Source organism: Orbicella franksi, chromosome 4 (assembly GCF_964199315.1).
Source record: "Orbicella franksi chromosome 4, jaOrbFran1.1, whole genome shotgun sequence".
NCBI lineage: Eukaryota > Metazoa > Cnidaria > Anthozoa > Scleractinia > Merulinidae > Orbicella > Orbicella franksi.
The window spans coordinates 33,562,573-33,590,165 of record NC_138148.1 but is presented as its reverse complement, the minus strand read 5'-3'; the positions used below and the strand labels follow the sequence as shown (position 1 = coordinate 33,590,165).

Here is a 27,593-nt window from a genome sequence, read left to right as displayed (position 1 = left end):
CATCTCTCTTGAAAATGAGTTTGATATGGAAACTGATTTGAAAGTTACCGTAATTTTTTCACAGGAAATTAAAAGTAGCTTCGTTTCAAAAAAACATCGATTAGATTTTATCGCTGACACAGTGATATCAGAACGAAGGTTTTAATAAAGCAAAAAATATCAGCTCTTAAAAGGTGGATATTTTCTCTTTCCTCGATGTTGAAATTACGTTGAGAATGGTCGGTCGTTTTTGTGGCGCATTATGTATATGACCTAGCTATGGCCTCAAGTATAAATGACTGTGGGAAAGGACACATTTTGTGGTCTGTGTAGAAAACCTGTTTCTGAACAAAATTAAAAGAAAAAATTGCGGCCGCATCCTTTAAACCGGTTCATTTAAAGTGGCGATGTTAATGTCTTTAGCATCATAATTTGAAAGGCGAAATCTTAAGACGAATTGCTCTTCTAAATCTAATGTTATTAGACCTCTTCGCGTGGCTGACGAAGATATTGCTGCCCGTAGAGGTTTCACTGTTCCTTTAGTTAAAAGCGGAAGGTTTTGCGGTTTTCCCGTTTCCTCCGCGTTTCCCATCTCAGGCATCCCTGGATTAATATCCTTCCATGATTCTGATTTCCTTGTTTTGATTTTTGGCAGATGTTTAGGAAACGTTTTCTGACAGTCTCTAGTCTTCACGGGCCGCGCGGGAGTTGCGAATTCGTCGGCCTGCTTGGAATTTCGTCTTGGAAACGTTCTTGTTGTCAAAGGTGGTAACAACAATGGTCGTTTTACACCTTTTTTTGTCAAGAAGTTTCTCTTCCCATTGCAGTTTAATCTCTCTTTGTCTGTTCCAGTGTTGTGGAACAACTCCTCTTTGTAGTATTCGCGTAAAGATGAACGCAAAGACATGTGTTGTTCATCTTGTAACCTTTTTTCCTTTCGCAGATCCGTCGTCTTTGCGACTTTATAGTTCGACGCATCGTCGGCAACTGGGAATCGACCGTTGTGCAATGGCGGGTAAAAGTAAAGTGGTAAAGTGTTTTTTGTTATTTTACCTCGACGGTCTTGACGTTGATCACTTTCTCGCTTTCTATTCCTAGAGCGTTGCTCCATGTTCTCCTGCGTCCATACTTGTCAATTTGCCGCTGTATGTGTCCAGTATTATTGTTATTAACTAAATAGCGCAGCAGATGTTTTTTCTGGAGGGAACAAAATACATTGAATAAAAATAAAATATTTGCTTTTAAAGACAAACAATCTTGCAGTGTCATGAACTAAGACACAACTAATAAGCAGTTTCTGTCGTCATGAAAAATCTGGTAATCCCTCTGGCAGGAGAGGTTGTTTGAATGTTCTCGACTGGTTATGCTTAAGAGACTTTTAAAACGGTGACTTCAATAATAAACGATAATAACTTCTTTTTAGAGAAGGACACTATAGAATTAAGATTATTCACAGGAATCTCGGAGAAGGAATACAAAAATGCCAATTACATCTTTTCTTCCCATAAGGATATTGTTTTTCCGGCCCAGGCTGAATTTTCTTATTTTCCTACCTATCTTAGGCTGAAAATATTCTTGTGAATATTCTTAGATTATAGTGTATGAAATTTTCGTTTTATTGACTTTGATAGCATTGAAGTAATTTTGTGGCAAGACTGCAGGCAATAAAGCCTAATATGAAACTTATAACTCAGTTCTTGCAGCAATGTTATCAGCATTGAACATGTGGCTAGTACGCGCTGTTTTTGCGGTTGTTTGATGGCTAGTTTGCTGTCTAGATGTCTAGATTAAAGAAAGGAAGAGTTTTAGGTTTACTTTAAAGCATGATATAATTGTGTTGTGTTTACAAATTTTAAATACATAAAATTATATTTTTGTCTCATCTCAGCTTCGTGTTTATATTCTTAAAATTTCGCAAATTTCAACCTTGATACTGCTTATAAAATATATTTTTACAGGAAAGAGAGTGCAAAGGATGCCGAATAACTATGCCCTTTCGGAAAATGCTCGTTATTGTAGAATTATATCCGAACACTTATCGATCTCTTCCTCCCAGTTTAGATGAGTTTCACTATATCCCTTCGAAGCGGGAGGTTTGTTAGTTACAGTAGTACGTTAACAGACACACTCGAACGAAATAAAGTACTGTTGCCAATTTATTATCACAACTACAACAAAATTCGAGGAGAAAACATTAAACCGACCGAAATCTGTTAAATTAATGAGTTGTGATACTTCCGCTATGGCAAACATGATTTGCGAAAAAATATTTCTGAAAGGTTTTGGCTGCATAAAGAAGGAGTATGCTGCTCACTCTATGATTTGCATGCAAAAAATAGGACGTACTCATCTATTAAAGACTAATAAAATTCGAGAGATTCGTAAGGGTAAAATTCTCTGAAATAGGACAACAAACCCTCAAAACGCATTCAAATTAAATTGGCGTACAATCTCTATCTCTTGTACAGATGATAAACTCGAGGAAATTTCAAGCAAAAATTGTTACAGTATTGAAACATTACAAGCAGTCAGTTGTCAGTTGGTTTTTCGGTTTAGTATATGTAGTCATTATAACTATGGCTTCTCTAAAATTTACATTGTAAATTGAAACGTCTAATTACTATACACGCTGAATTGGACTTACCAACAGCGAAAAAAAAAAGTTGTCCGCCTCGCGAAAAGGTAGTGAAAAGCACTAAAGCGAACTGAATAAAGACTATTTGTACATCATGTTGATGTTGAAGCGAAATTTCCGCCCAAACAAGTGCGAAGTAAATGTAAAGTCTTTCTCACCTAGTTTAAACAGGTGATGTCGGGCATCAGTCATTGACATCATATATATGTCCACGCGTACGAAAGTCGAAATTTCATCAAGAATACCGACCTCGGTGTTGCTAGGCAGTACAATATTCTCTGTCTGGCACAGCGGGTTTAGATGCTCTTCACTTCTAGTACCTGCACATTTTGGTTTTTCGTTGATGATTATGGTATTCATAACTTGTTGTTTCTGTTTTGCCACATTTCAGGGAAAATGTTAAGAGAAGCACAGTGATTGGTTGGTGGCATTGGCCAAATGTTTACGTCTTTACACAAAGCTTTTTGCCTTGAACTGTCAAATTGTGGTATTCAGTTTTCTTAGATTAAAAAATTTGAACTAATTTTAATTGTCACCTGTAACATCGCCGTGTCCATAGACCCAAATTACTCGTTTTTACCTCCGTCTTGAATTCTCGAGGCTCACAAGTTTCCAATGCAAGGAAAACGCGAAAAGGCATGCAACGAATAATTTAGAAGTCCACCAGCCTGAGAGCTGGAACGTCGGAACAAGTTATAAACTGTTTATCAGTGACGTGGAATGATATTGTAATCGTTTTAGAAGGATTTTAGGATCATTACGACGAAGTTTAACCAAGTTTAGCGCGAAAATAAGCGAACAGAGGTTGTTGTTATTGTTGTTGAAGACAGAGGCGCAGGAACTAAATCAGCATAAAATAATTGTGATTTAATAATTTCCTATGTAGGGTATTTAAATAGGTTAAATTTGCACTATCTTGTCACGTGGGCGACAGTGGTGTAACGGTTATCATGGCGGCTTCCCAAGCCGTTGACCCGGGTTCGACTCCCGGCTGTCGCACAATAGATCCTTTTTTTCCAAAGTATTACTTTTTAAAGCTTTTGTGGCATCTCTTTTTCAGTAGTGCAGCGTTCTCTTTCTAATTTTTTGAGGTTATTTGCTGAGAAACTCTCTGATTTGTTTCAATTTTTCAGTAGCAAATACATAACCTCGGATGTCGGGGAAGGACTGGGCATAGAAAAACAAGCAATATGGCGGATTCCACTGAGTTGTTTGAGTTGGAAAGCTTCGCCATTAAAAAGGTAGAAATATTTGCTTAATTTGCTCTAGACACAGATTAGCTATTCCCCAAATGTTTTATCTGTCAGGATCGTTTATATGGTATATGATTTCAGGTTCCGCCGAAAGCATACTACATTCCTAATTTCATTTCAGAAGACGAGGAGAGACATCTATTAGATCAGGTGAGTCTTTGTGATTTAAGGGCAAATGAAGCTTTAAAGCTTTAACAGCAGGTGAAAAGCCTAAGTGTTTGTTATGATGAGAATGACATAATCCCTAATCGGGCTTTAACAGTGGGTTCTTGTTGTGTGCAAATGATTAGAGATATTAGAAAATTACTTATAAACAATTGATCCTTGGAAAGAGATTTTTCCTCAGTGATCCTGGGGTTAAAAAGACTGTACTTATGTTTTATTTTGTGCATCATTTACTAGGTCAATGGAGCTCCCAAGCCAAAATGGACAAAGCTTTCTGGAAGGCGACTTCAAAACTGGGGTACAATGCAAATGTTTTCACTGTTAAAAACATTACGCTTATCATAGTTGTATTACCAAGAAATTGCCTCTGAGTTATGCTACCTCATAAGAGGGTTTAACTTGTCTTGCTAAATGCCGTGGCCAATCATGTTTTAAGACTGCATCTGTTCTAAGACATATTTCTCAGCTGGAGTCATCACCATGTTGCCGTGTTAACTTGCTTGCTTACCGTAAGTTTCACCATGAGACCAGATAGCCATGCCTCATTCCCAAAAGTTAGTTTGTAAAAAAAAAAAAAAAGAACTAAACAAAAAAAAAGGGTAAGCCAAAATATAACAGGAGATAATGTGTTGTTGTAGAATTGGTGCCTCTTAGGGTGAAAAAAATTCTAGCCACACCCACACAACAGGATCTTGGTAGTGACCTCTTAGGGGTTCTTTGAAAAATTCCCAACGAGAATCCCCTTCCTTTTTCTATGGGTGTTCCCTTCCCATGGGGAAGAAATTCTTGTAATCAGCTGAAATGGGGCAAGTAATACATATCTAAAAAAATAATCTTGTCTTAGAAATAATTTGTGAATATTTTCAAACTTTGTTCTCTTTCTATTTTCCAGGTGGCTTACCTCACCCAAAGGTAACCAAACAATACAACCACTTCAGGAAAGGTCGCCCTACAAAACCTTGAAAGTGTACGTGACAATGCTGAGGTTTTATGGGTAGCATTTTCCTTTACTTGATTGATGGTCACGGTCTGTCGGTGTGACAGAAGGAGAATTAACTATGAATGCATGTATTCAGGAATTTTCTTTCTGTTGTGCTGAAATACCACAAACGTCTATCAACCAGTAGTAAACTGATACTACCTGGCATAATTGCTTTTGGCATTGTCTTGTACGCTTTCATGGTTTTGTAGGACAATCTCTCTCAAAACAGCTGTACAATTAATGTTGAAATAGAGAAACTGTACTTTGATTTGTAGTTCAGTTTGTAATACTTACTATCATTTATCATTAGGTTAGTAAAATTCATGTTATAAGTTTTGAATAAGATGAAAGTTATTTTTAATCTCCTTGACCTCTATCAAGTGTTTTTATAACTCTGTTTTCTATGGTGAGCATAATTTATTTTTCAATGGTTTGAATGTTATAGCATAACATCAAGTGTGAAATTCCTTTCAATAAAAAGCCACGTTGTTTACAGATAAATAAAACATTGCATTTAAAACAATTTTAAAAAAGTTTAGTTTTGCTTAAAAAGGAAATCAAAATGGCTTAATTTATCTCTCTCTGTTTTGTAGGGAATGGTTTTGGAAAAACTTCCAGCAGTAAGTATGCTGTTACTAGTTGCCTTATCCCAGAGGTTTTCCATGCTGCCTTTCTTGAATAATACTTTTAATACAGTAACTGTAAAAATCCCTCATATAAGAACCTGGAATTTTTCAAGGAAGCCTAAGTAGGTTCTATAAATAAATTTATTATTCTCCCATAATGCCCACAGGCCAATTATGGGCCTGCAAAAACGAAGAAAAAAGCCTCATGATAAACAACTTATTAACCTTGAATGATCGGTCTTTACAGTAAAATCTCATACACTGGTCTTGCTGTATTGACTGAGGAATCACTAGGTCAATACGGTATGGTCCCAGTTTGAGATTTTCCCTGAAAGATCTCACTGTTGGGTAATAAGTAGTTAATATGACAGGTTCTTATATGAAAAAGGTCTAAATAGAGAATCCCGAGCCAAACAGGTTCTAAAATCAGGTTTTTTTTTTTTTTACTGTACTTCATTTTCCTTTCAGTGGCTAGAGAAATATGCCACCGAAGTTGGATCTCTGTCAGTGTTCAACAATGTCACCCCAAATCATGTCCTTGTAAATGAGTATGAACCTGGACAAGGGATCATGGTAAGAATTTCCATTTAACGTCTTATTGAAATAGACAGTATGAAATGAAAGTACTGCTCAATAGCTTTCATTTGAATGGTCACACACTAGGGTTTCATCCACAGACGTAAAAGTTAGACCCACCTTGTACAATATACTAAACAGTACCACATGAACGTAATGCTTGTTAACTTTCATTTGAATGGTCATACACTAGGGCCTCATGCACAGATTTAACAGATAGAATATTGATTCAGTCCATGAGATATTCAACAGGTCTCTACTTTTCTTCTTTCAGCCTCATGAAGATGGGCCTCTGTTTTATCCAGTAGTGTCAACAGTCAATCTTGGTTCCCACACTTTTCTTGATTTTTATCATCCTTTACACAAAACAATAGGGAATGCTGCAGAGGTGAGCGAACGTGAGCAATGATTTAATATAACTTTTTTGTTTGGTATTTTGTACAGAGAGTACAGGATTGCTCAGGGAAAGCTAACCTATTGGTTACCAGGGCTGGGTTTGGAATGTTATTGCTGACTTTGGATGAGATTTTTTTTCTAGTTATCACAGGTACTTATAAGTTGTTTTTGCTTCAACTAAACGTCTTGTTCTTGTTTTGAAGTACATCAGAGCAGTTTTTGATGGAGTTTGGAAAGTTTACTTTATCTGTTTGCTTCCGTTTTGCTTAGCTTGTGATTGGTTCAAAATGCTGGTGCCACCTGGTGTTAACCAATCAGAACGAACGTGTGGCTTTCTTAGTCAATCAGATTTTCCCGCGCTTCATACTAGTTACCGTTTGCAATATTTTTCTCGTAACTCTGATTGGTTAATTGGAATATTTGGACGTGTTGTGATTGGTTAATTATGATTGTTTAGTGTCTATATTTTGGACACACCTAAGACTGCAAATTAAACCGTTCGAGGGTTACTGATTAGAAAGGACCTCTAGGTCGCAATTCTAGGACGACCGTTCAGTCTTTGCACTTATGCTTCGATTGTTACGTTTCACACAAATCTCGTGTTGGTAGTCTCCCATTCAAATGGTCGGCTATATAGAGAAGTGAGGACAGTGAAACCTAACGTGAATGAAATTCAGAAGTCGTACTTGTACTCAATGTCGTTCCCATGCTGCCCCACCCCCTCTCACCCGGGTGTACTCCCATGGGCATATATAAGTTATATGGGTATGTACCGCTGTGAAGGGTGTGGTTTTCAGGCAGTTTAGTCTGGGATAGGGTATAGACATCAGACAGGTTTGTTTTAGAATAGTTTATAATTTACCGGAAAAGTGGCCAGTGTATAAATGATTTCGTCTAAAACAAATAATAGAAATCGAAACTCGCAAGTGACTTTGGTCTAGTTAGCGTATGTTGAACTACGATAGTGATAAAGTTGTTGCATTGATAATAGCTAGTCTGGGGTAGGGTAGGGGGTTTTGGAGTCTAGTCTAGAATAGGGTTGCAAAATCATGGTCTGGTATAGGGTAAGGCTTTCGGTGTCCCAGCAGCACACCCCTACCAAAGATTTACAGAGTACCCCTTCCGGGCTTACTAGTGCATCTATTTACATTTTTTATACTTTTTTTGTCCCAGGAGAACTCAGGTCAGACGTCACTAACACTTGACGATCGCTACTTCATGTCTGTTTTACTGGAACCCAGAAGCTTGTTTCTCTTGACACAAGACCTTTATCACAATTACTTGCATGGTATCGCGGAGAGAACTTGTGACGTTGTCACGGAGAAGGTGGCAAATATAGACGCTTGTAACGCAACACTTGGAGAGACGCTACAACGAGGAACAAGGATTTCTCTAACCATTAGAAATGTGCCGAAAACTCTTAAATTCAAGATTAATTTGGGAAGATAGTAAAAGTAATTTATTAACATATGTTAAGAAAAAGACCACACACAACTAATGTAGCTTAGTATTGTACTTAAATTATACTTCACGTTGCTTCCTTGCTTGCGCATAAGGACCCTAAATGTAGGGAGAAGAAACTTCAACGTTTAAGGTCGAAGGGTTCTCTTGATACAAAACATATCGGGATACTCAACCAACGGTTCACTACCTGCTAAATTACACTTCAATAATTGTAATAATATCTTTCTTTTTGCATTCTTCGCCGTAATTAAATATCTCATATTGTCCACACTACGCTGGAGAAATTTGAAAACGCAGCTTTATTTCTACGGCTAGGTCTACCGTCCACACTAGGGAACTAGGGACCTTACGCAGAACACGACGGCAACGGCAATGAGAACGTCACCAAACAAAAGGTCTAATGAGCAAAACAATGGTTGTGCACGTGCATTATAATGCTAGGTACATTTCTTTGCCTTCCTCTGCAAAACAGAAACGTGAAATGACCAAATTCTGCGTTGTCTGGAGAACGTGAACCACAACGGCAAATTTTTCGTATTTCTATTTGGAACTGAACGCATTCGTAGCATATTCAACAGGGGCAAGTTTTAATACCGACAGACACACTGAAAAGTTCCAAATAAATGCGAAATTTCAAAGTAAAATAGAAAATTTTTACTAGGCGTCGTCCTCGTCGTCGCCGTCTTATATGCGTAAGGTCCCTTTTGATTAATTACTACTAGTTTTTAGTCCTATTTAGGCCGAAAAGGTAGGGAAGGGGAGAGTGGGGAAGCGGAATCCACAGCAACCGTAATTTTGATCTATTTTTGCCAGACATGTTCGTCCAAATTTCTAGTGGAACGAAGTGGTGCTTTCCAGAGCGTATACTGCCCTGTCTTTCTATTCTGAGCGTTCAGGGGTGTTTGCCCTTAAATTCGAAAGTTCCAAGCACCGTTTTCTGTGGGTAAAACAGACAATGCAGGATTAATTTTGTTAGGTTAATTAACAGTAATTCTTTGGAACAAGTGAAGCTTGATTTTGGCTTGATTCTGGCTCTCTCTGTGCGGACAGTTCCACCTATCCCACTTAGTCTAAGTTCTAATCGAGGTCTTTTTCCGTACACATCCCTTGTATTTTAAATTCACTGTTGAATCCACTGCAAGTGCAGAAATTAAAGAATTGGCCTGCTCTATGTTCTCCTTTTCAACCATTTGAATCTAAGTGTGAAGCAAGTTACGGTTGCAGCCGTAAACAAATTGCAAAATACAATTGAAGTCTTTAAGACTGCGCCAAATTAGTGCTCCTTTAGAATTAAACGCGTTTAAGATAATTTAAGTTATCAGTGGTACTTAATACTTAAGGTAAAGGTTTTTCAGCTATTTCACGGCTTGCCATTCCTCACGGTATTAATAATTAATCATACTTAGTCAGGTGACACTCGCCGAAGTTCACTTGCCGAATGTGTTAATTGTTATTCTTTCATTAAAAAGAGCGCTATTTTATATCTTCGGGTGTTTCAACAATTGATCAGTTGCAGTTGTTTTCAGCATCTGCCATAAGCGACACGCAGATGTCCTCCCTAAGACAAGGAATGTAACGTTAGAACGACAAAACTGCTTTCCCATGCCTGGAGAATATTCAATTCACAGCTCCTCTTTTTACTTCTCTCTCTTCTTTTCCCGCCAATTGTGGCACAAATACGTTGACAGAAGCCGTGGATTAAAGCGAGGCGTTCATGTGCAGAGAAATCGAGTGTCTTACGGCAATTTTGCAGTGGACAAGTTCCATCGTCTTCAAGTATCAGTTGGTTCATCGAGTGTTGTGAAAAATTACAGAGAATGTGCTCTGAGCTGTGTCAACACTTCGTCATGTTCTTCGTTTAATGTGGCCTCTTCTCCTGGTTCAGACGGAAAATACCGATGTGAGTTGTTAAACGGAGACAAGTACTCGGCAAACCCAGGCCAGCTGGTCAGCTCACGGCATTACCACCATTACAGCATCAAGGTAAGCTGTACAACAGTCTTATAAAAGCAGCAGGTTGTTTTCCTTACAAGTTTTTATGATTGAGAAGGTCACGTGACACGTTCATGTAAAAGGTGGACACCATCAAGGGCAATTAATGTTACTGTTCTCATGAACATATCATTCATATGGTGAAACACTTACCTATGCTAATAAATGTTGTCATTTCTTGCTGCGCATGGCTTCATTTTATTATCATTGTTATTGTTTTCGCCACCGAGGGGGATTACAATATTATAATTTTTATTCTCATTTATTCAGGCTCACACACAAACAACACATAGAAATTGCACTAAAAACGAGTTAAGCTTATAGTCTATCACATATCTAGAAAAATCATATTAATTTTAACAGTCAACAGTGGCCAACGAAAACAAATTTATGACTTATAAAACTTTGTACTTCTCGAAAAAAGCACAGTTGATATCCTAATTTACAGACTGGGCACGTACAGTAACAAATTTAGCTTCTTTGCATGACCATGTTTCACGGAGATTATTGGCAGCAGAGGTAAGGAGGACATAACGTTGAGTGGCATATCTTAATTGTACAAAACAAAAAGCAGTGTTTCACCGACTCAGAGTCAAGACCGCACTCGCAAATAGGTGACGCACATTTTTTGTTCTTCCGTATTGTAGGTCTGTAACTATGATTACGTCATTGAAGTAAATGGCATTTTCAGTACAAGGCTTGTTCAAGACTCTTATCCGCGTCCAGGTACAATATTAATTACAAACCAGTGAAACGAGTTCGCGAGAACGGCTGTTATGGCGGACACATCTTGTTAAATACAGGGATGAGGTATACTCGCCAGCCGGAACTGACGGACAAGTAAATGACAAAGTAAAACAAGCAGCTAGATAAACGAAAATTTCTCTGTACTAGGTTTAATGTCAGTTTCCAGCCATTAGGTAGAGAGGACCGCGGGGGCGTATCGAAACACCAGCCTGGCCTATAGTCTATTTCCGAATTTTCGATAAAAGAGGACAACAAATAAACAAAATGTTTTCGAAAATTTGGTTATACTTCGACAATTCTTGCAAAGCCATTTCAAAGTTGACAAAATTTCCTTTTCCTAATGATAAAGCGCCCCTCACCTCCCCACTACCACCCGGTGAAACAAACTTAATTTCTTGCGCAGGATTGGGCACGAAAACAAATATGGCTGCCTCCGGAAAGTTTCTTCAAAAGGTTTTACAAGGACTGTCTTTAACGGAAAACCTTGTGGTTTGGACGGGATAGTCCTCAATTTCAGCCATTAAAGCAAATTATTCTCAGATTGTTGTCATGGAGGATAATAAACGGGCCAAGGAGTTGTCATTTCAATGGCCTCATCATGCGGTGGACTTGGTTGAGCGGTCGATGGAAGTCGATGGCGCCAGTGTTATATGCGTTGCAAGGAAGGAGCCCAAGACGTTTATAGCTTGTAAGGTGTTCCAGGAGTTTTGGAGAAGAAATCTGTCAGCTAGAGGGATGGTTCTCTTGGTAGACGACGAGAAAGGTAAAGTCTGAAGATCAAATTGCTATTTGCACTCTATCTCGTCGCTTAAGAGAGGTTTGATTGACAGTTCAAACGTTAACGTGTGGTTATGTCTAACGCTAGTCATACAACAGCAGCACCTGTACATTCGAGATTAGTCTCACGGAGATTAGAGCTTTGACTGTCTACATTAATACATGTTCACACTGCTATCAGAATTAAGTATATTTAGGCGCTGATCTCAAAATTGGCAGTTTTAACTGTCAGTGTAAAGTGCAGACTGTAGACTGCAGACTGTGGAGTGGGGGTAAAATGCAGAATGAGGGTAAAATGTAGACTGCAGACTACTGACTTTTTAACTGAGTCTTCTTAACATTTCCATCATTGGGAGCCACATGTAACCCTAAACAGGCTTACCGGGGCATTACTCGTGTAATAGTTGTTATGTAGTACATAATTCATTTTCTTATATTGTTCACACTGTTGCAACAGTTTGCTGAACTACATGTATGTTAGACAATGTGAGATAGTTGCTCGTTTTCGTAAATGCCTTAGTGATATATTACGGAAGTTAAAGGGTGTACTTGTAACTCCTGCTTGTAAATCTCCTTTAAGGACTAGTATTTAACGTGTTTACTAGCATTTTAATACCTCATTTTTGTAATTCTTAGATCCTATTTAACTGTTGTCAAGCGTTTTTAACACGAGCTCTGGCTCGGATGATTGTGCAAACACTTCCCATGTTTTTGACTTTAAATAAATTATTACTATTACTATCACTATTACTATTATTTGGGCTCACTTGAGTGATATTCCGGCTACCCGTGGGGATATTCAGTTTAACTAGAGTGATATTCATGCTACTGTCAGTGCGATTAGCCTGAATAACCCTATTTAGGGTTCATACTCAACAATGGAAAGAACATGATATATACTTGTACTTAAAAAGTCAGTACATTTAGTCTGCAGTCATCATTTTACCCCTGGTCCGAAGTCTACATTTTACCCTTGGTCTGCATTTTAGCCTTGGTCTACAGTCTGCATTCTGCAGTCTGATGTCCACAGTCTGCATTTTACACTAACTGCAGTTTAAGCTATTGCATCACACATCTTAAATTCTGGCATCCATTCTGTCATGACTGCTTTTTTAAGATTACCAAGTTCTGCAACAGTCTGCTTATTACATTTAGAAACTTTGGTCCTGTATAGCTACTGCCTTCTTGTTAATGTCAGAGGTTTGTGGATGGAGACACATGATACGGCCAGGTTACTATGGCAGGGCTCTTAACTTTTTCCTTCAGGAGCCAGCAGGCAAGTAACGGAAAAATTTTGGTCGCCAGATCGTAAATTTTGGTCGCCAACTTATCTTATACATAACTCACACAAGAACACGATTTTATAGTTTACTTTGCATGCAAGAAAAGTCACAATTGAAGAGCAAAAACAATTAGAAACAACATGAGTAACACTTAGTTATAAAGCTACCATTGCTCTCAGGTGATATGTCTCTGGTCTGAAGGTGATGGTTGTCTCCATAGTCATTTTAAATATAGCGAAGAATAAAACGTTTTAAGTCCGTGGTTTTCATTATGAGACAGACGCTGGTCCTTGGATATTTGCGTATTTTATTCAACAACTGATGAAGGATTCAAAGTTTGGATTAACATTTCGGCTGAATCTTCATTCCCCACGTAAAAACTCACTTAATTCCTTCAACTGATTGGTATCTGCCGCCATTTTCACAGCAAATGAAAAGCACATGGTGTTGAAGTGCACCTGTGATCCCAGTTTCGGAAGAAGCCGCTGAAACAATATGGCGTGCCGTGAATGCGGTGTCAACGTGTCGAAATACGTTCAAGTTTTGCGATTATCTTTTAATATTCAGACATTATTTTACTGGGAATGGAAAGGTGAGTTGTATACCATCTACCATATCCGATTGATTTCCCAATATAAAGATTTAAAAACAAAAGTAGTGTCGTGGTTTTCTTTAGTTGTCGGACAAAACGCGAGTCGCCAGCTGGCGACCAGTTCTGAAAATTTAGTCGCCAGTGCTCAATTTTTGGTTGCATTGGCGATCAGTGAGTCGCAATTTCGAGCCCTGTATGGCCAGTAACTGTCTTACATGGACATAATTTCTTCATATATATTTTGATGTTTTTTTTAGCTGGGATTGTGAAACCATTCCTGAGTGGAATATCCAACCAGAGTACAATGTCTGTGGAAACATGTTTTAGCGAGGCAGAGGTTGCAGATGGAGAAGGATGTTTAGCGTCTGATTGTGACATTGTGGTTACGACAGGACAAGTTTTTCTACAGATTTTAAAAGCAGGAATATATAAATTCTTCAGTTTGATTGTTTTTGATGAAAGTCATCTCGCCATTGACAAGGGGCATCCTTTTGCAATCATATTAAATCACATTGATGAATATGGACTTGATCCAAGGCCTCACATAGTTGGTCTTACATCAGCAGTTCTTCGTCATCAAGCTTGTCCTGGAGATATGGAAATGTTTCTTAGTACTCTAGAGGAGTCATTTGATGGTAAAGTGCTTGTTTCTAGTGACCTTCTGGCTGTGAACAGGTATGGCGAACAAGCTGATGAAGAAATTAGTTTTTACACTTGTGACCACGTTCAGGATCAACTCATGTGCAAAATCAGTGGAATCCTTGAAAGTGCTGTTTTATTTCTAAAAGACTCTAGAGTATGCAAAGAAACTCAGACATGTGTGAGGTTTGTCAAACACATTTTGACTGAGTGCCATAAGGTCCTTTCATTGTTGGGAAAATGGTGCACTGCATCTATTGCACGAATTGTCATAAAAGAGATCAACAAACTTGAAAAGAAATGCTCTGAAGACAACAATCTGCTTGTGTTACAGTTTTGCAGAACACAAATGAATTTGATCATCAGTTTGTCAGGAGCTGAAGAGAAATTGGAGGGTTCTGAGACCAGCCTTACTGACCTGACAACAAAACTGCTCTTTCACATGGCCACGCATTTAAATCTTGAGCGTGAAGAGGTTGATACTCATCATGCAGTCTCCTCAAGTGCTGGTCAACCACCTTCTCAAATTCCAGCTCCAACTTCAAACATTAAAACTTTATACGGTAGTAACAGCCAGTGCGATGACCCCTTGTGTGTTGTACTTGTCCCTAGCACTATCATTGCTAAGGCACTGAACTCAGTCATAAACAAGCTGTCAAAAACCATGCCTGAGTATAGTTTCCTTAGAAGTGCATGCATCCATGGTGACAAAGCAAAACAGGGAATACCTGAACAAAGTTTTTCTGATGAAATGGTGGACAATGTTATGGAGTGCGTACAAGATGGCTCTGTAAACGTTCTTATTGCAACTTTTGAAATTGAGCATGAATTGTATGCACGGAGATGCAGCCTTTCAATACGTGTGGGCATGCCAAGAGTTTATGAGAATTATTTCAGAGTAAAAAGTAAACTTAAGTCTGCTGGAGCCAAGCTGGTGATTCTTGTGAAAGAGGAGAGCATGGCTGAGTCAGAAGAGAACTACAAGGTACAGTATGGTGTTATGTGAAATGTTTAAAATAAACTTCTAGCAGTGTTTAATTAAATCAGAGGGCCAAGGCTTAAGTTGTTAGAACATGCTACAAGTTCATTTTCGACTTGAAAAATGTTGTGAAGAGACTTGAGTGCAACAGGAACTTGTGTGTCATATTAATAAGTGTTTCAAATGTAGTGTGCTTTTACAATTACTCACCAAAAATAAAAGAAGAGATGACCAAGGTTAATTCTTGAACTTTTTCACGATATTCTTCAGCCCTGGCTTGCAAATCATGTCTATATTGCCCCAGGTAGTAGCTAATCTACTCATAGGTCAAACATTTTTCTAGATTGACTTGTTTCCAACGTAGATTAAACTGCTTTTTTTTAGACAGAGTTATTTCATGAAACTGAGTAAAAAAATTGTGATTGTTTACATGTCGTCTGACTAATATATTGGTGACTGATTAACACGTTTCACTTAGGTTTTTCAGGGGATAGAGAGTCTTCTGAAGATGAGGTGTCCTAATTGCCGACCAACATGTCATGAAATGACTAAGCTATTCCAAGATGATCGGTTGGATGTTTATGCACCTTATGGTGAAGAAGGCCCTAGAGTTGATCTTCTTTCTAGTATTTCACTTGTCAACAGGTAGTGGTTTTCAGTGACTATGTATATAAATCATGAAATATAAGGAATCTGTTTACAAGTCAAGGGCATGCACTTTCCCATGTGTATGTTGTGTAATTTGATTTCTGAGATGATTTGGAGATTTTAATGTACACTAAGTTTATGCCATGTCTGCTGAAAAACTAGTGCTATGCATGTCTTATTTAAACAGCTCCACACATGTTTAATATAAAAAAATGTTATAACCAATTTTACAAGATTTGTTTGAAAAGGGCTATGGAAATTAACAGCAGCTAAAACTACATGGGGGAAAGAGACAAACTTAACATTTCAAATCTTTGTTGGGTAGATAATAGCATTGACCAGGTATGTTATGACCTTGAGCCAAAGATTAATTTCTTGTCCGGCCTTTCTAAATTAATGTTAAACTCATACTTAGTATGAATGTAACATACATTTGCCCTTGCAGTCACAGTTCAGCCTCTGTTAACTGACACCTTTGAGACAGACACTTGGTCATGTTCACATGGTAACATACAAACTTGTCAACGTCATATTTCTATTTCCATAAGTTGGTGCACATGCTTTTTATGGTCCCAAGCGATTCTGCTTATGAAATGTTGGATTGTGAATGTAGTTTTCTGTTTGGTCGCTAGTTATTGTGCCAAGTTTCCTGGCGGTGGCATGGGTGCTCCTGTTGTTGTGTGTAGAAGAAAGGAAATATGGTCTGATGATGAAGTAGAGTTTCTATGTAAAATCTACCTGCCTAGGAACTCTCCACTTTACCAACCCATCAAGGTTTGTGAACGATCTCACAATGCTATGAACAGTTAAGGAATTGGCAGTTATTTATGCTAAATGTAATTTTACAGAAATGCTTAGCCTACGTACTGTAGCAAGCATTCCTTTACGGGGAGCTTTTTCTACAGTTCGGTTGTATGCAGATTGGACCGAGAAGCTTTAAGTATGAAAACACTTGTAGGCTATACTGGCAGGGGTTTCATTAACATTATTTTTTAGCAGGAGGGCAACTGGTTTTTCCTGGCTGGCAAAACGTTTTGAACTGAACTTCTTGATGAGGAAAACTTTCCTCAACTAATGTACAGTATTTGGTCAAACCAGGCAGGCAAAACCATTCTCTCAGCCAGTCAATTTTCCTGGTGTCTGGCCCTTAATGAAAACCCTGACACTAGGCCAAACTGCCTTTCACATAAACATGACTTAAGTGACCTTTTTTTTTAACATAACATACATGAATATAACAAATTTAAAGTCAGTGACTTGTTTGGTTCTGAGCATCCATTCTTAGTTTTCTTAATTAATGTTTCCATTTAGGGTAGTGTAATGCTGAAGAAAAATGAAGTTAACAATGAGTCAGCAAGGAAAGCAAGAATCAAGTCTGAGATGGTTGCTGCTTTAGAGGCATGTCGGCTGTTACACAAGCAAGGAGAACTGAATGATGAGCTTAAGCCTGTGTTAAAGTATGCTTATATGCATGTTACCTAATGATGTATTATGTTTGTAAAAACACAGCAGCTGTTAAAGGCACATTAGTGTGTGCCAGGTACCAACTGGTATTCTGAATTGTATACTGAACAATTATTCCAGGAGTGCCTGTTGGATATGAGCTGATAGATAGCAACTGAGGCTCGTAGTGCTGAGTTGGCTATAATCATCTCACATTCAACATGCACGAGTGGAAAAATTGGTTTATTAAAAACGCCACCCAAAATATACAGAACTAAACTAATATAAAAATAAAAAAGCCCCAACAAATCACTCATAGGCATACCATATTTTTGTAGCATTGTATAGTGGCTCATAACCCATGATGGCTAAGCCAATAAAACTCTTGAATTACATTATTCAATGATCCAGTTTTAAATTAATAAGAAATATATCCAGGCACAAAAAGAGTTGTATAACTAGATGAAATACCTGCATTTGCGTCTCTTGAATGCCCTCTAACAGATGTGATATTGTCTGACCATATTTTTGTTTTGCCCACTGTCTAGAAGTAATAATGACACTGTAGGGTTGGTGAATCCAGATCTGCTTAAAAGTATTAATGGTGGGGATGGGGTGGGAGAGGGCGGAGAAGTTGAGATAAACTCATGCCAAGCTGGCTCATTGGTGGGGAAGGGGGAAGGATGTAATGTGGAAGCTCTGTAATTCATCATGAATGGAGGCCTCTAAAGATGGATCTGTTCCTGATCCTGCTTGACTAGAGAGGGGTGGAGTGGGGGGCTTGTGGGGCTCACTGGTAGTTGGACATAAGTCTTATAAAGAAGTACTGGAGGGGGTTGAGCGTTTGCTGTGCGAGCCACAAAAGAATGGAACAAATTAAGTGTGGACATCAAACAGGGTACCAGTGGAAAAAATGTTAAGCGCTCCCTTTTTAAAATAATTTTAGATAATCAAATTCTTAGCAAACTATTCCTGTAAATTTTTTAAAATTTGTAAATAATCACATTTTATAAATATTTTACGATGTATATAGGCTTAATTATTTTATTTTAATTATTTTTAATATTGTTACGATTGTACTATTTCTTTCTTTTTTTTAAATTTTAATTTTTGAGGGCCATTAGGTTATCAGTTTTATTACTGTCAAATGTTACCCTCGTAAAATAAAGTCTTACTTACTTACTTACTTACTTACTTATAAAGGCAATGAGCTGTCACTCTGCTCAGTAGTTCAATGTGTCTACCCACTAGTCTTATGCTGCTCTGCTAGTCGAACACAACCTGTTCAGACGAGCATCTCATTTTTTATTTGTTGTAGATTCAGTGCTAACCGTCTGACGGCAGAAGGTGAGGCATGTGATTGTGAGGTTGCTGATGGTGGTGTTGGAATGGATGGGTCAGTCAAGAGATACAGAGCATACAAGAGAAAGGTATACGAACCTCCAAAACACAATGAAAATAGCTAGAAGTATGAAATATTTGTGTTTGTATTGCACTCGCAAATTGTAATGAGATCAGCTGTATTTTAAACTGCCTGACCATGTATTGGCTTCGGACTAAACAAGACAGATGGCAAAAAGATGGTGGCAAACGATGGCAAAATTATGACCAGTATTACTGTATATATGAGGAATTCACTCATCTATTTGCACTAGTACAGATGTGCCTTCTATTCTCTCTTGCTTCGCTCAGCTGAATAGAGAACATTTCTATTATAAGTAAAGGAGACAAATAATACAAGAAACAGTGGAGGAAACCGCCAGCAATCGAGTTTATTCACAAGAATCTGAGACACTCTGAATATGGGTTACAAGCCAGGGGAATATAAGAAAATGGTACACGCTATATGTTACACAATGGTGAAGAAAAACAGGCTTGAGTGGTGTGATATTCACAAGGAGTGGTATTAATAAAGGTCTGGTTATCCCAGTGGGAAATCAGAAAAAACAACCTGGGAAGAATGTTAAGCCATTGCAGTACCTAGCTCCAATTTTGGTAGCACGAAACTGTTAGTAGTACTGGCATATCACCTAGACCAGATATAGATTAAGAAACGTGTCTCTTAAAGTATTCCAACTATTTCTTTCATCTGTAGTTTCCCTCTATATTGGAGAACAATTTTCCAGTTTGTGGGGAACCAAGCTATGTGTGTTCTATCACAATGGAGCTAACTAAAGCATGGACGTTTGAACGTGCTGTCAGGTCACAGAGTAAAATACAGTCTACATCCGCCACTCATTACGTTGGGATTGTCTCCAGAAAGCCACTACCTAAGGTCAGAAGAAGATAATCATGGCATTTATTTGAAGATAGAAATTAATGCGTAGGCATAGCAACACAGTACACTTGGTAGTGCAACAGGGATGCAGCTTGGGGCCGGCTGCTGACAAACTGTGCCGTTTACCTGTACATGTATTACATAAACACTATGTTTTTTGGTCGGCTTGTGGAAACGCAATGTTCATTCGTACTTGTACGGTCAAACCTCTCTTATACAGAAACCAGAGGGTTAGAGCTGACGCCCGTGTTAGGGCGTGGTTCTTGGTAGATATCTAGTGTATTTTGGACATATCGAACAGTCTAAGACTTAGAGGTGTCTATTTTGAAGGTGTCTATAAGGAGACGTTTGATTGTGAATGGAAAAAAAATACACGAAGAAACTTTGTTTCTCTGCTATGTGACTTAGAGTTGAGGAAATACTTGTGAAAGGTCTGAAAAACTATGAACAGCTACACAGAAACACAGCATTTTCGTTCTTTTTTTACCGACACTCACTCATGCCACCTTAACTTTTTTATTTCTTAAGTATTGGTATCATTGCTCTCTCTGTGCCCACTAGTAATCACACATCATTCGATATATGTAGGGTAGTTTGGCGTGATCAGTGTAAATCACACGACATTCCAAAGTTGAGTATTTTGGTGACTGTGTTTTAAGACAGGTTGTTAGTCTTTTGATCATGCTTTTGACTGCCGTCTACTGAAGTAGGCTTGAGGGTTCTGCAGCACACATTTTCATGTACATGTACGTCTTTTTTGTTGCAGCTTCCTGGCGTGTTGATATTTGATAGAGCTGGTGAAGTCACTGCGACAGTTGCTGAGTGCAGTCCACATCCTGTTATCTTGACGTCTGATCAGATAGCACTTCTGGAGAGATTCACTGCGTTTGCCTTCAGGGAGATCGCAAAACCAAGGAAACAATCGTTAGAATTTCTAACTTTTGACCCTTGCATTGCTTCTTCTGGGTTCTACATTATGCTTCTGAAGGATGCTCCAGATAGCTGCACTTCTTCATCAAATGGAACCCACCATCACAAAGAAATTGCCTTTGATTTCTTGCACTCCATTGAGCATGCGCTTGGTAGCTTCGACAATCCCATTGACCCACCCCCTCCTGATATGACAAACCCGGAGATTTTCAGGGATGCAGTTGTAACAGCCGTTTACAACGAGGACCGAATTCATTATTACGTGGCTGACATACGCTACGATCTTAGTCCGGCAGACCCCTTCCCAAACTCTGAAGCAGCCGGTACATTTGCCGAGTACTATGAGATTCGATACGACGTCAAAGTGTCTTTGGACCAACCCATGCTGGATGTCGATCACACATCCTCTCGACTTAATTTCCTGACGCCCCGCTATCAGAACATCAAAGGCCAGCATCTATCTGTACCTGAAAAGGATTCCAAGCGGTCCCGGAAATCGAAGGTGTATGTGGTTCCTGAGGTATGCTCCATTCATCCAGTGCCAGCATATCTATGGAGGCAGTTGTTTAATCTGCCAGCTGTGCTCTATCGAATGGAGTCACTCCTGGTTGCCGAGGAGTTTAGGTCTCACATTGCAAGCGTTCTTGGCATGGGAGCTGTTGACTGGCCTAGTGATGTTCCGCTGCCATTGTTGACAATGGGCGAGATGGTGGGCGAGGAGATTGTGCGTCAAACAGAGTCTGCCACAGAGGAATCAAGTAACAAGCCTTCTTCCAGGAAGGATACTGAGAAATCCGCCAGTCTATACTGCACAGATCTCTCTGGAGCATTAATGGATCTACAGATTTCCAGACAGGAAACAAACAATGAGGTGGCTACTGCCGGTAGCCTTCCCTTGCCAGATCATTCTAACGCTCATAGCACCACTCACTCTTTGTCAAAAAACTTTAGCGACATGACTGTTGGTAAGCATCCTCGTACTGAGAACAAAACACCTTGTCTTGCGGCATCTAGTGAAGTCTCTCATAGTTTGAGTGGAGCTAAGGAGGATTCCTTTCATATTGGGCTTTTTGACAGAAAAGCATCCGTTCCTTTGGACAACGGGGGGGTATTGCCTAGTGATAACAGTAAAACGGCTATCAAGATGGAAAGCGAGGCGTCACCTGTCACGATTTTGACTGATCCTCATATTTCCAGCTTGTACCAGAAGTGTGGCCCATCATCCACCTTGATTCTTCGTGCTCTCACAGCCGGTATGGCTGGAGACGTGTTTTCCCTTGAGCGACTCGAGATTCTTGGAGATTCATTTCTGAAGTATGCCATCACTGCTTCAGTCTTCTTCAAGTACAGGTACGAGAATGAGAGCAAGCTGTCTTTCACACGAGGAATCAGGGTGAGTAACCGTCAGTTGTTTTATCTGGCGCGGCAGCGGGGTTTGCCTTCATATGTGATCACCCGGATGTTCACCCCTCTGGTCAACTGGCTGCCTCCTGGATTCTACCAGAAAGATGGCACAGACACTGACGGATCGGGTGAAGGACATTTTCTCTTAATATCAGATAAGGGCGCTCAAGACTTTGACGACGAAGATGAAGATGGAAGTACTTTTGAAGGGATAGAACTTCCTGAGCTTAGAGAAGGTCCTGATAGTCAAGGCCTCTCTAGTGAAGGCCTCTCTAGTGAAGGCCAATCATCTGATATCCAGCTGAGCCACCATTTGCATCTTTGTTGCTCAGATAGGACCATTGCTGATGCCACTGAAGCCCTAGTTGGGGCATACCTGCTCTGTTTAGGCCCAGAAGGAGCCTGCAAGTTTGTGGAATGGCTGGGCATGGAACTAACGAAACAAGACGAAACCCAAGATACATGCCTTGTGAATGAATTCTTTGCTCAGGATTCTGCTCTCGGTGCAGTTGACTTGGAATCAGATTGCAGTGCAAGCAACCAGGACATCTCAAAAGTACCTTTCCAAGCTTGTCAAACTTGCTGTGAAAACGATTCCTCCTCAGACGAGACAGTCAGCCCCTTTCTTTCCACCGGTTGGTTCTTCTCAAACCAGAGGTCTACAGCTGCTGAGTTCCAGACACTCGAGGAGGCACTAAACTATTGCTTTCGTGACAAGTCTTTGTTACTGCAAGCGTTCACACATACCTCCGTGCCACGAGACTACAACTCTGTACGCTGCAGCTACGAACAACTGGAGTTCTTGGGAGATGCCCTCTTGGACTTCCTTGTAACGCGATATTTGTACAGAAATCACAGTCACATGCCCCCAGGTGAGCTGACCGATGTACGATCTGCTGTGGTAAACAACTACAGTTTTGCTGCGCTGGCGGTCCAGATGGGTTTCTCGAAACACTTGCGATCACTGTCACCGCAGCTTTTCAGCATGGTGAACAAGTTTACCGTGAACCTGAAGGAAAAAGAGATGAAACAACAACAAGGGAAGACTGACGAGGTAAAGGGATGTTGTTAGAATTGCTCGGGGGTTGGGGCAAGCGGGTGGGAACAATGGGAGCTAAGGGAAATGATTGTGGGAGCAATCCTTGGGGGGAGGGGTGTGTTTGCATCTGCTACAACCACGATCACACCCACAACCTCATGGACAACCACAACCACATAACATTTCCAGCTGCAACACGCTATCTTCCTAACTATGCACAACCACATAAAAAAGCTCCACAGACACACGGGAAATGTTTGCCGTTTTTCAAACGCAACAAGAAATCTTCCTTCCTGTGCACAATCACATAGAAAACGCCACATACACTGAAAATGTTTGCTGCCTTGAAATGCAACGCGCTATCTTCTTTCCTATGCACAACCACAAAGAGAATGCTACAGACAAACTGAAATTGTCTGCTGTTTTCTTAACTGTTGCTCGTCATCTTTCATCCTGTGCACAACCACATAGAAAACGCCATAGACACACTGAAAATGTGTGCATTTCTTATTTAACTCGAACACTTAATTTTCCTTCCTTTGCCTAGATTTACTCCAGTGTTTTTGTCATGGGAAGTGAAGGCGACGAGGACTCCGTGCAGGTAGAGGTTCCCAAGGCATTAGGCGACCTGTTTGAGGCAGTCGCTGGCGCCATGTACGTGGACTGTGGTCAAGACCTGGACAGAGTATGGCACATTTACCAGCCAATCCTCAAGCCTTCTATCGGTTAGTAGTCAACATTTGTAACTCTCCTTGTTGATCTTAGTACATTTAGTACGAATGCCTATACACTTCAAGGCGTTCGATAGGAGATATGCTGTTCAATATTCAAACTTAATAATCCGTCAAATATTATCGTTCGAACGCGATTGGTGTAAACGCGTCACGTGACTGAATATTTTTCAGCTAAAACTGGGGAATATCCGAGTGATATTCCCCACTTATGAAAATTCCGCGTGTTGCGAAAAATATTTCAAGGAAAATAAACACGATAGCCCCCATTTGACTTAAAAAATATGCTCGGATATTTGTCCTCGAAGCTCACAGTTTTTCAAGAGCTTCGCTCTCGGATCTAACTGTTCGCCTCTCCGAACAGAAAATTTTCGCGCCAATTGGAGGCTGTTGTTAATTCATCCCTAGTTTTTACTACAGTTACTATATGGCAGACACTGTCAATTTACTCTATGCACAAGGTTCCCAAACGAATACGGAGATGAAACAACAGCCACGTTTTAGTCGTAATGAAGCAAGTACTTAGTAAAGAGACTTAATTCGGGTCTACATTAACACCTTTCTTAAACGCTCTGTAAACGTGATTTTGATAACTAACCGTGCCTTTTTGGTAAGCTTCGGTTGCATATCAGGCGAGGTTAATTGAACCATGTTTCGGATTTTGACGATACGCAGTAGAACAAACGCCCATGGACAGACCAAACGCGCGTGATACGTCCTGTGAAGCTTACCAGAAAGGTACCATTAAGATTTTGCTGTACTAGATTGGCTAATTATGAATTTGGTTGTGGTAAGAACTGGTGATCAGCTCTTGATGCTTTTGTTTAATTCGCGCAGATTACTACTCTGCCCACCCCCCAATGTCGGCCATCAGACGGTTGTTGGAGATGATGCCCAATGGTGTAAAGTTTTCGTAAGTATCAAGTTTTAACAGGTTATATCGTGGATATATTATGCTGTCGTAGTGGCTTTGATGAACGTTTCTCTTTATTTTGTCAAGTCAGACCTGTTTATAGAAATATCGTTTTTAAACTGATGGTATGGGATTTAATCTGGGTACAAAGCAAAGCGCATTTCGAGCTCATCGGTGCATGACGGGTCCGATAAATCCCCCCCCCCCCCCCCAGATGAGATGCTCATCTAACACCGGCTACTAGCGACCCAGTATTTTGTCCCTTTGCCGTACCTATTTATACTTATGGCCGAGGGGATAAAGTGTGCTACCAAGGGGTAAAATGTTGATCACCATTTACCAACGAAATCCGTTTATATCGATTAGGGTGTAAGTTGTAAGACTATTTTGGATCGCCAGACCGGAATATTTCCAAAATAAACAAAGCGCCTAAGAATGTAGTCTAAAATTCCCATCGGAAATTTAAATGCCTGTAATTTATTCATCAGCTACAGGCCTTCTGCCAGTTACAACGCAACGAACACGGATTGTCGTTAGGGATGTTTGCATACCATTTGTCGAAACTACTTGCACAAACCAACCGGTTTCCTTTCATACGCATTAATGGTAAACTGGAAACTGGAAAGCTGTACTGCGAAAACCACAGTTTGCACAGCCTACTCTCTACGTTTTGCTCGCGGTTGAATCGTTTCCTGCTCATTGTTAGTAAAATTGTAGCAACTATGTGATGTTAAGCTGGATGCTATTGACTATTTCTTTTTATTTCACTCTACAGGCCGGTGGAGAGAATGGTGAATGGGAAATTCAAATGTACTTTGACGGTGTCAGGTTGTGGAAAATTCGTTGCCACTGGAAGAAATTACCGAATTGCAAAGTCCACTGCTGCGCAGAGAGCCCTGAATGCTTTTCAAAAGAGAGAGTCTGGAATGAAAGTGGACAAGACTTAATTAGCACTCTTCTGAGAGCTTCTGAAGTGCAGCTACTTGTTTAATGTATCTCTTAAAGGAGCTACTTCACGGTTTGTGCATCCTGAAAAGCTTGACGCTAATTTTTCAATTTCGTCGTTTGTAATCCGTGTCAATCTTCTCCATCCTTAGCCATCCTTGTTTCTTTATGGTTTATTGCTATCTCTTTGGTGTTTTGCTCTCTCAGTAAACTACTATTTTCAGGTTTTCGTTCAATTTAAATGTTATTTTTTTTACCTAGCCAAAATAACTCAAAATACCGTGACTGAGCTCCTTTAACAGATTGAACTAACTTAATGTAAACAGTTTAGTTTGGTGACAGTAAAGTTGATAGGTGAATGTGCGATACGGTTTTGAAGTACCGTACAATTCCAAAATTAACCACACGAAAATAACGGCTTCCCGAAAGTAATGTTCATTTTTTACCTTGCTGTTGAACTCCTACTGAACTTTTTATTGAATCCAAAACCGTATTATACGTGATAGAACGTTTCAAGTAATTCTTTAAATTGATTTACAATGCGATTTTAAAAAGTAACTGAAACGAAAAAATGGGTCTTAGCAGTGATGGGCTCCTGTCCCTATGAGGAGGACTGGAGATTCCTTGCTTTAATGAAGCTTTTTTTGAAACTTTTAAAGAAGTCACTAAAAGAGAAACTCCCTGATGTCAGGCGCAATGCGGATGGAACAGCCTGACTGAAGGACTGAACAACGTGAATTTTTGGTTAAATGGAAAACGCCCTATGACATTAAAGTGATTTACAACCTCGCTTATATGCTACTCTGTATAATTTTAGATTATATAGATTTTGTCATTGTATTTTTCCCATACGAAAATAGTTTTTCTTTTTCCGTTCTGTGGCCGATTTTTTGTTCTTTTACTTTCTTTCTGCTTTTACCTTTTTACTTTGTTTTTTGTGAAACAGATAAAAAACAACTAAAATGTGACCTAATTTCAAGCTATTGAATTGTTTAAATTTCTCGTGCTCATAAGAGAGTGGCTTTTCCTTGGAAGTTGACGCAATTAACCGGAAGTGAAATTTCACTTCTTTAGCAACCCATGCTTAGATCGGTTATTGGGCCCTGAAGAGTTTGGACTCAAGTCGTATCAAATATACGCAAATGCAAACATTAACGCTTTATTACCGCTATGACGGAACAGACACGGAGGAGCGCCGGGGGGGGGGGGGAGGCGAGGAAGGGAGGTAGGGAGAGAGACAGAGAGGGAAGAAAAGGACAGGAAAAAACACTAAGTGAAGATAAGATATTGGGGAAGTTTTCGTTTTATTTGTTATATATTTCATTTTAAGCTCCATCATTGTATCAGTAAACTCAGCATCAACGTATGCCACAAGATAGTGGAGTTGTAAATTTTAAACCATTTTTTATTGTATAATATTAATATGCTCAATATCGGCAATGACAGTTAATCACTTAAAATTAGCAGCTTTATTCAAGCAAATTTAAAAACGTTTTCTGGCTCAAAATATTATAAAAACAAGCTTTCGACTGCTTAAAATACAGTCTTCAACGGGTGAAATAGTAAAAGGGGCATTAAAAACTCCAAATGCAATCGAAATTCTAAGAATGCGATAGAACAAACTGAATTATTGGAATAATTGTAAGAATTTTGGCTAAAAAAAATGCTGTTTTGCCCTGGGCGTATCACAATACAGTGGAACCCCGCCTTACGGTCACCTCGTTATTACTGCCACTTTTTCTTGTCCCGGCGAAATTCTCTTACATTTTCTTACAAGAAAATCCCGTTAATCCGGCCAACGACTACATTCTGAAAACCCAACCTGTATAATCTACAATTTTACCCCCTTTTTACGGTCACTCAAACCAGTTATGTTCATCTCTCCATTGTTAATCTTGTATGTACTGATTGAAGTTTTACTGAGTCTTTTAACATTTATACCTGCATATCGAATGTTAATTATTAAAGAACAGTTGGTTGGAAGTCAGGAGAAGTGCAACTGTGATGTCTCGGCTCAAGATGTCGCTTAAAATTTTTGGGTTTCACCCACGTGACCAATAGCTTAGCAACGGTTACTAACCGCCATCTTGGTGTCCCTCAAGCGTAAACAAACCGTATCTAAAGAAGAGTTCATGTGAGAAATAAGGGATGGTTTTATGCGTTGTTGTTGGCTGTTC

At 39.4% G+C, this 27,593-nt stretch overlaps 3 protein-coding genes and 1 non-coding gene across 5 annotated transcripts; 3 read left to right on the top strand and 1 right to left on the bottom strand.

Moving 5' to 3' along the window:
• Positions 1-95: 95 nt before the first annotated feature.
• LOC145484155 (uncharacterized) lies at positions 96-3,494 on the bottom strand. Its single transcript, XM_081462780.1, has 2 exons — positions 2,773-3,494; positions 96-1,176 (listed from the first exon to the last, which is right to left on the bottom strand). Exon 2 carries the CDS (start codon positions 1,088-1,090, stop codon positions 362-364), a length of 729 nt encoding a protein of 242 aa, XP_081318906.1. The 5' UTR covers positions 1,091-1,176; positions 2,773-3,494; the 3' UTR covers positions 96-361.
• LOC145484156 (putative RNA/DNA demethylase ALKBH6) lies at positions 938-10,257 on the top strand. Of its 2 annotated transcripts, XM_081462782.1 has the most exons (9): positions 938-1,008; positions 3,748-3,855; positions 3,949-4,017; positions 4,270-4,330; positions 4,925-4,944; positions 5,608-5,634; positions 6,109-6,213; positions 6,491-6,604; positions 7,786-10,257. In XM_081462782.1, the coding sequence occupies exons 2-9, from the start codon at positions 3,805-3,807 to the stop codon at positions 8,059-8,061; spliced, it is 723 nt and encodes a 240-aa protein (XP_081318908.1). In that variant the 5' UTR covers positions 938-1,008; positions 3,748-3,804; the 3' UTR covers positions 8,062-10,257. The 2 variants fall into 2 exon arrangements, with proteins under 2 accessions (XP_081318908.1, XP_081318909.1); XM_081462783.1 differs by lacking the exon at positions 938-1,008 and having other exon boundaries at positions 3,506-3,855.
• On the top strand, positions 3,542-3,613 carry Trnag-ccc (transfer RNA glycine (anticodon CCC)). The gene has a single exon. It is a non-coding gene; the product is annotated as a tRNA-Gly (tRNA).
• On the top strand, positions 10,257-27,593 carry LOC145484153 (endoribonuclease Dicer-like). The gene is made up of 11 exons (XM_081462778.1): positions 10,257-11,578; positions 13,725-15,091; positions 15,564-15,730; positions 16,366-16,507; positions 17,045-17,190; positions 18,495-18,606; positions 19,272-19,451; positions 20,221-22,842; positions 23,375-23,552; positions 24,396-24,471; positions 25,247-27,593. The coding sequence occupies exons 1-11, from the start codon at positions 11,365-11,367 to the stop codon at positions 25,416-25,418; spliced, it is 5,376 nt and encodes a 1,791-aa protein (XP_081318904.1). The 5' UTR covers positions 10,257-11,364; the 3' UTR covers positions 25,419-27,593.

What these genes read in the sequence shown, in the direction of transcription:
- LOC145484155 (XM_081462780.1), bottom strand. Translation starts at nt 1,090, where the DNA reads ATGGAGCAACGCTCTAGGAATAGAAAGCGAGAAAGTGATCAACGTCAA.
- LOC145484156 (XM_081462782.1), top strand. Translation starts at nt 3,805, where the DNA reads ATGGCGGATTCCACTGAGTTGTTTGAGTTGGAAAGCTTCGCCATTAAA. An exon ending in AAGGCGACTTCAAAACTGGG is followed by an intron (nt 4,331 to 4,924) that starts GTACAATGCAAA and finishes TCTATTTTCCAG; the next exon opens with GTGGCTTACCTCACCCAAAG. An exon ending in AACCTGGACAAGGGATCATG is followed by an intron (nt 6,214 to 6,490) that starts GTAAGAATTTCC and finishes TTCTTCTTTCAG; the next exon opens with CCTCATGAAGATGGGCCTCT.
- LOC145484153 (XM_081462778.1), top strand. Translation starts at nt 11,365, where the DNA reads ATGGAGGATAATAAACGGGCCAAGGAGTTGTCATTTCAATGGCCTCAT. An exon ending in CACTTTACCAACCCATCAAG is followed by an intron (nt 16,508 to 17,044) that starts GTTTGTGAACGA and finishes GTTTCCATTTAG; the next exon opens with GGTAGTGTAATGCTGAAGAA. An exon ending in AACAAGGGAAGACTGACGAG is followed by an intron (nt 22,843 to 23,374) that starts GTAAAGGGATGT and finishes TCCTTTGCCTAG; the next exon opens with ATTTACTCCAGTGTTTTTGT.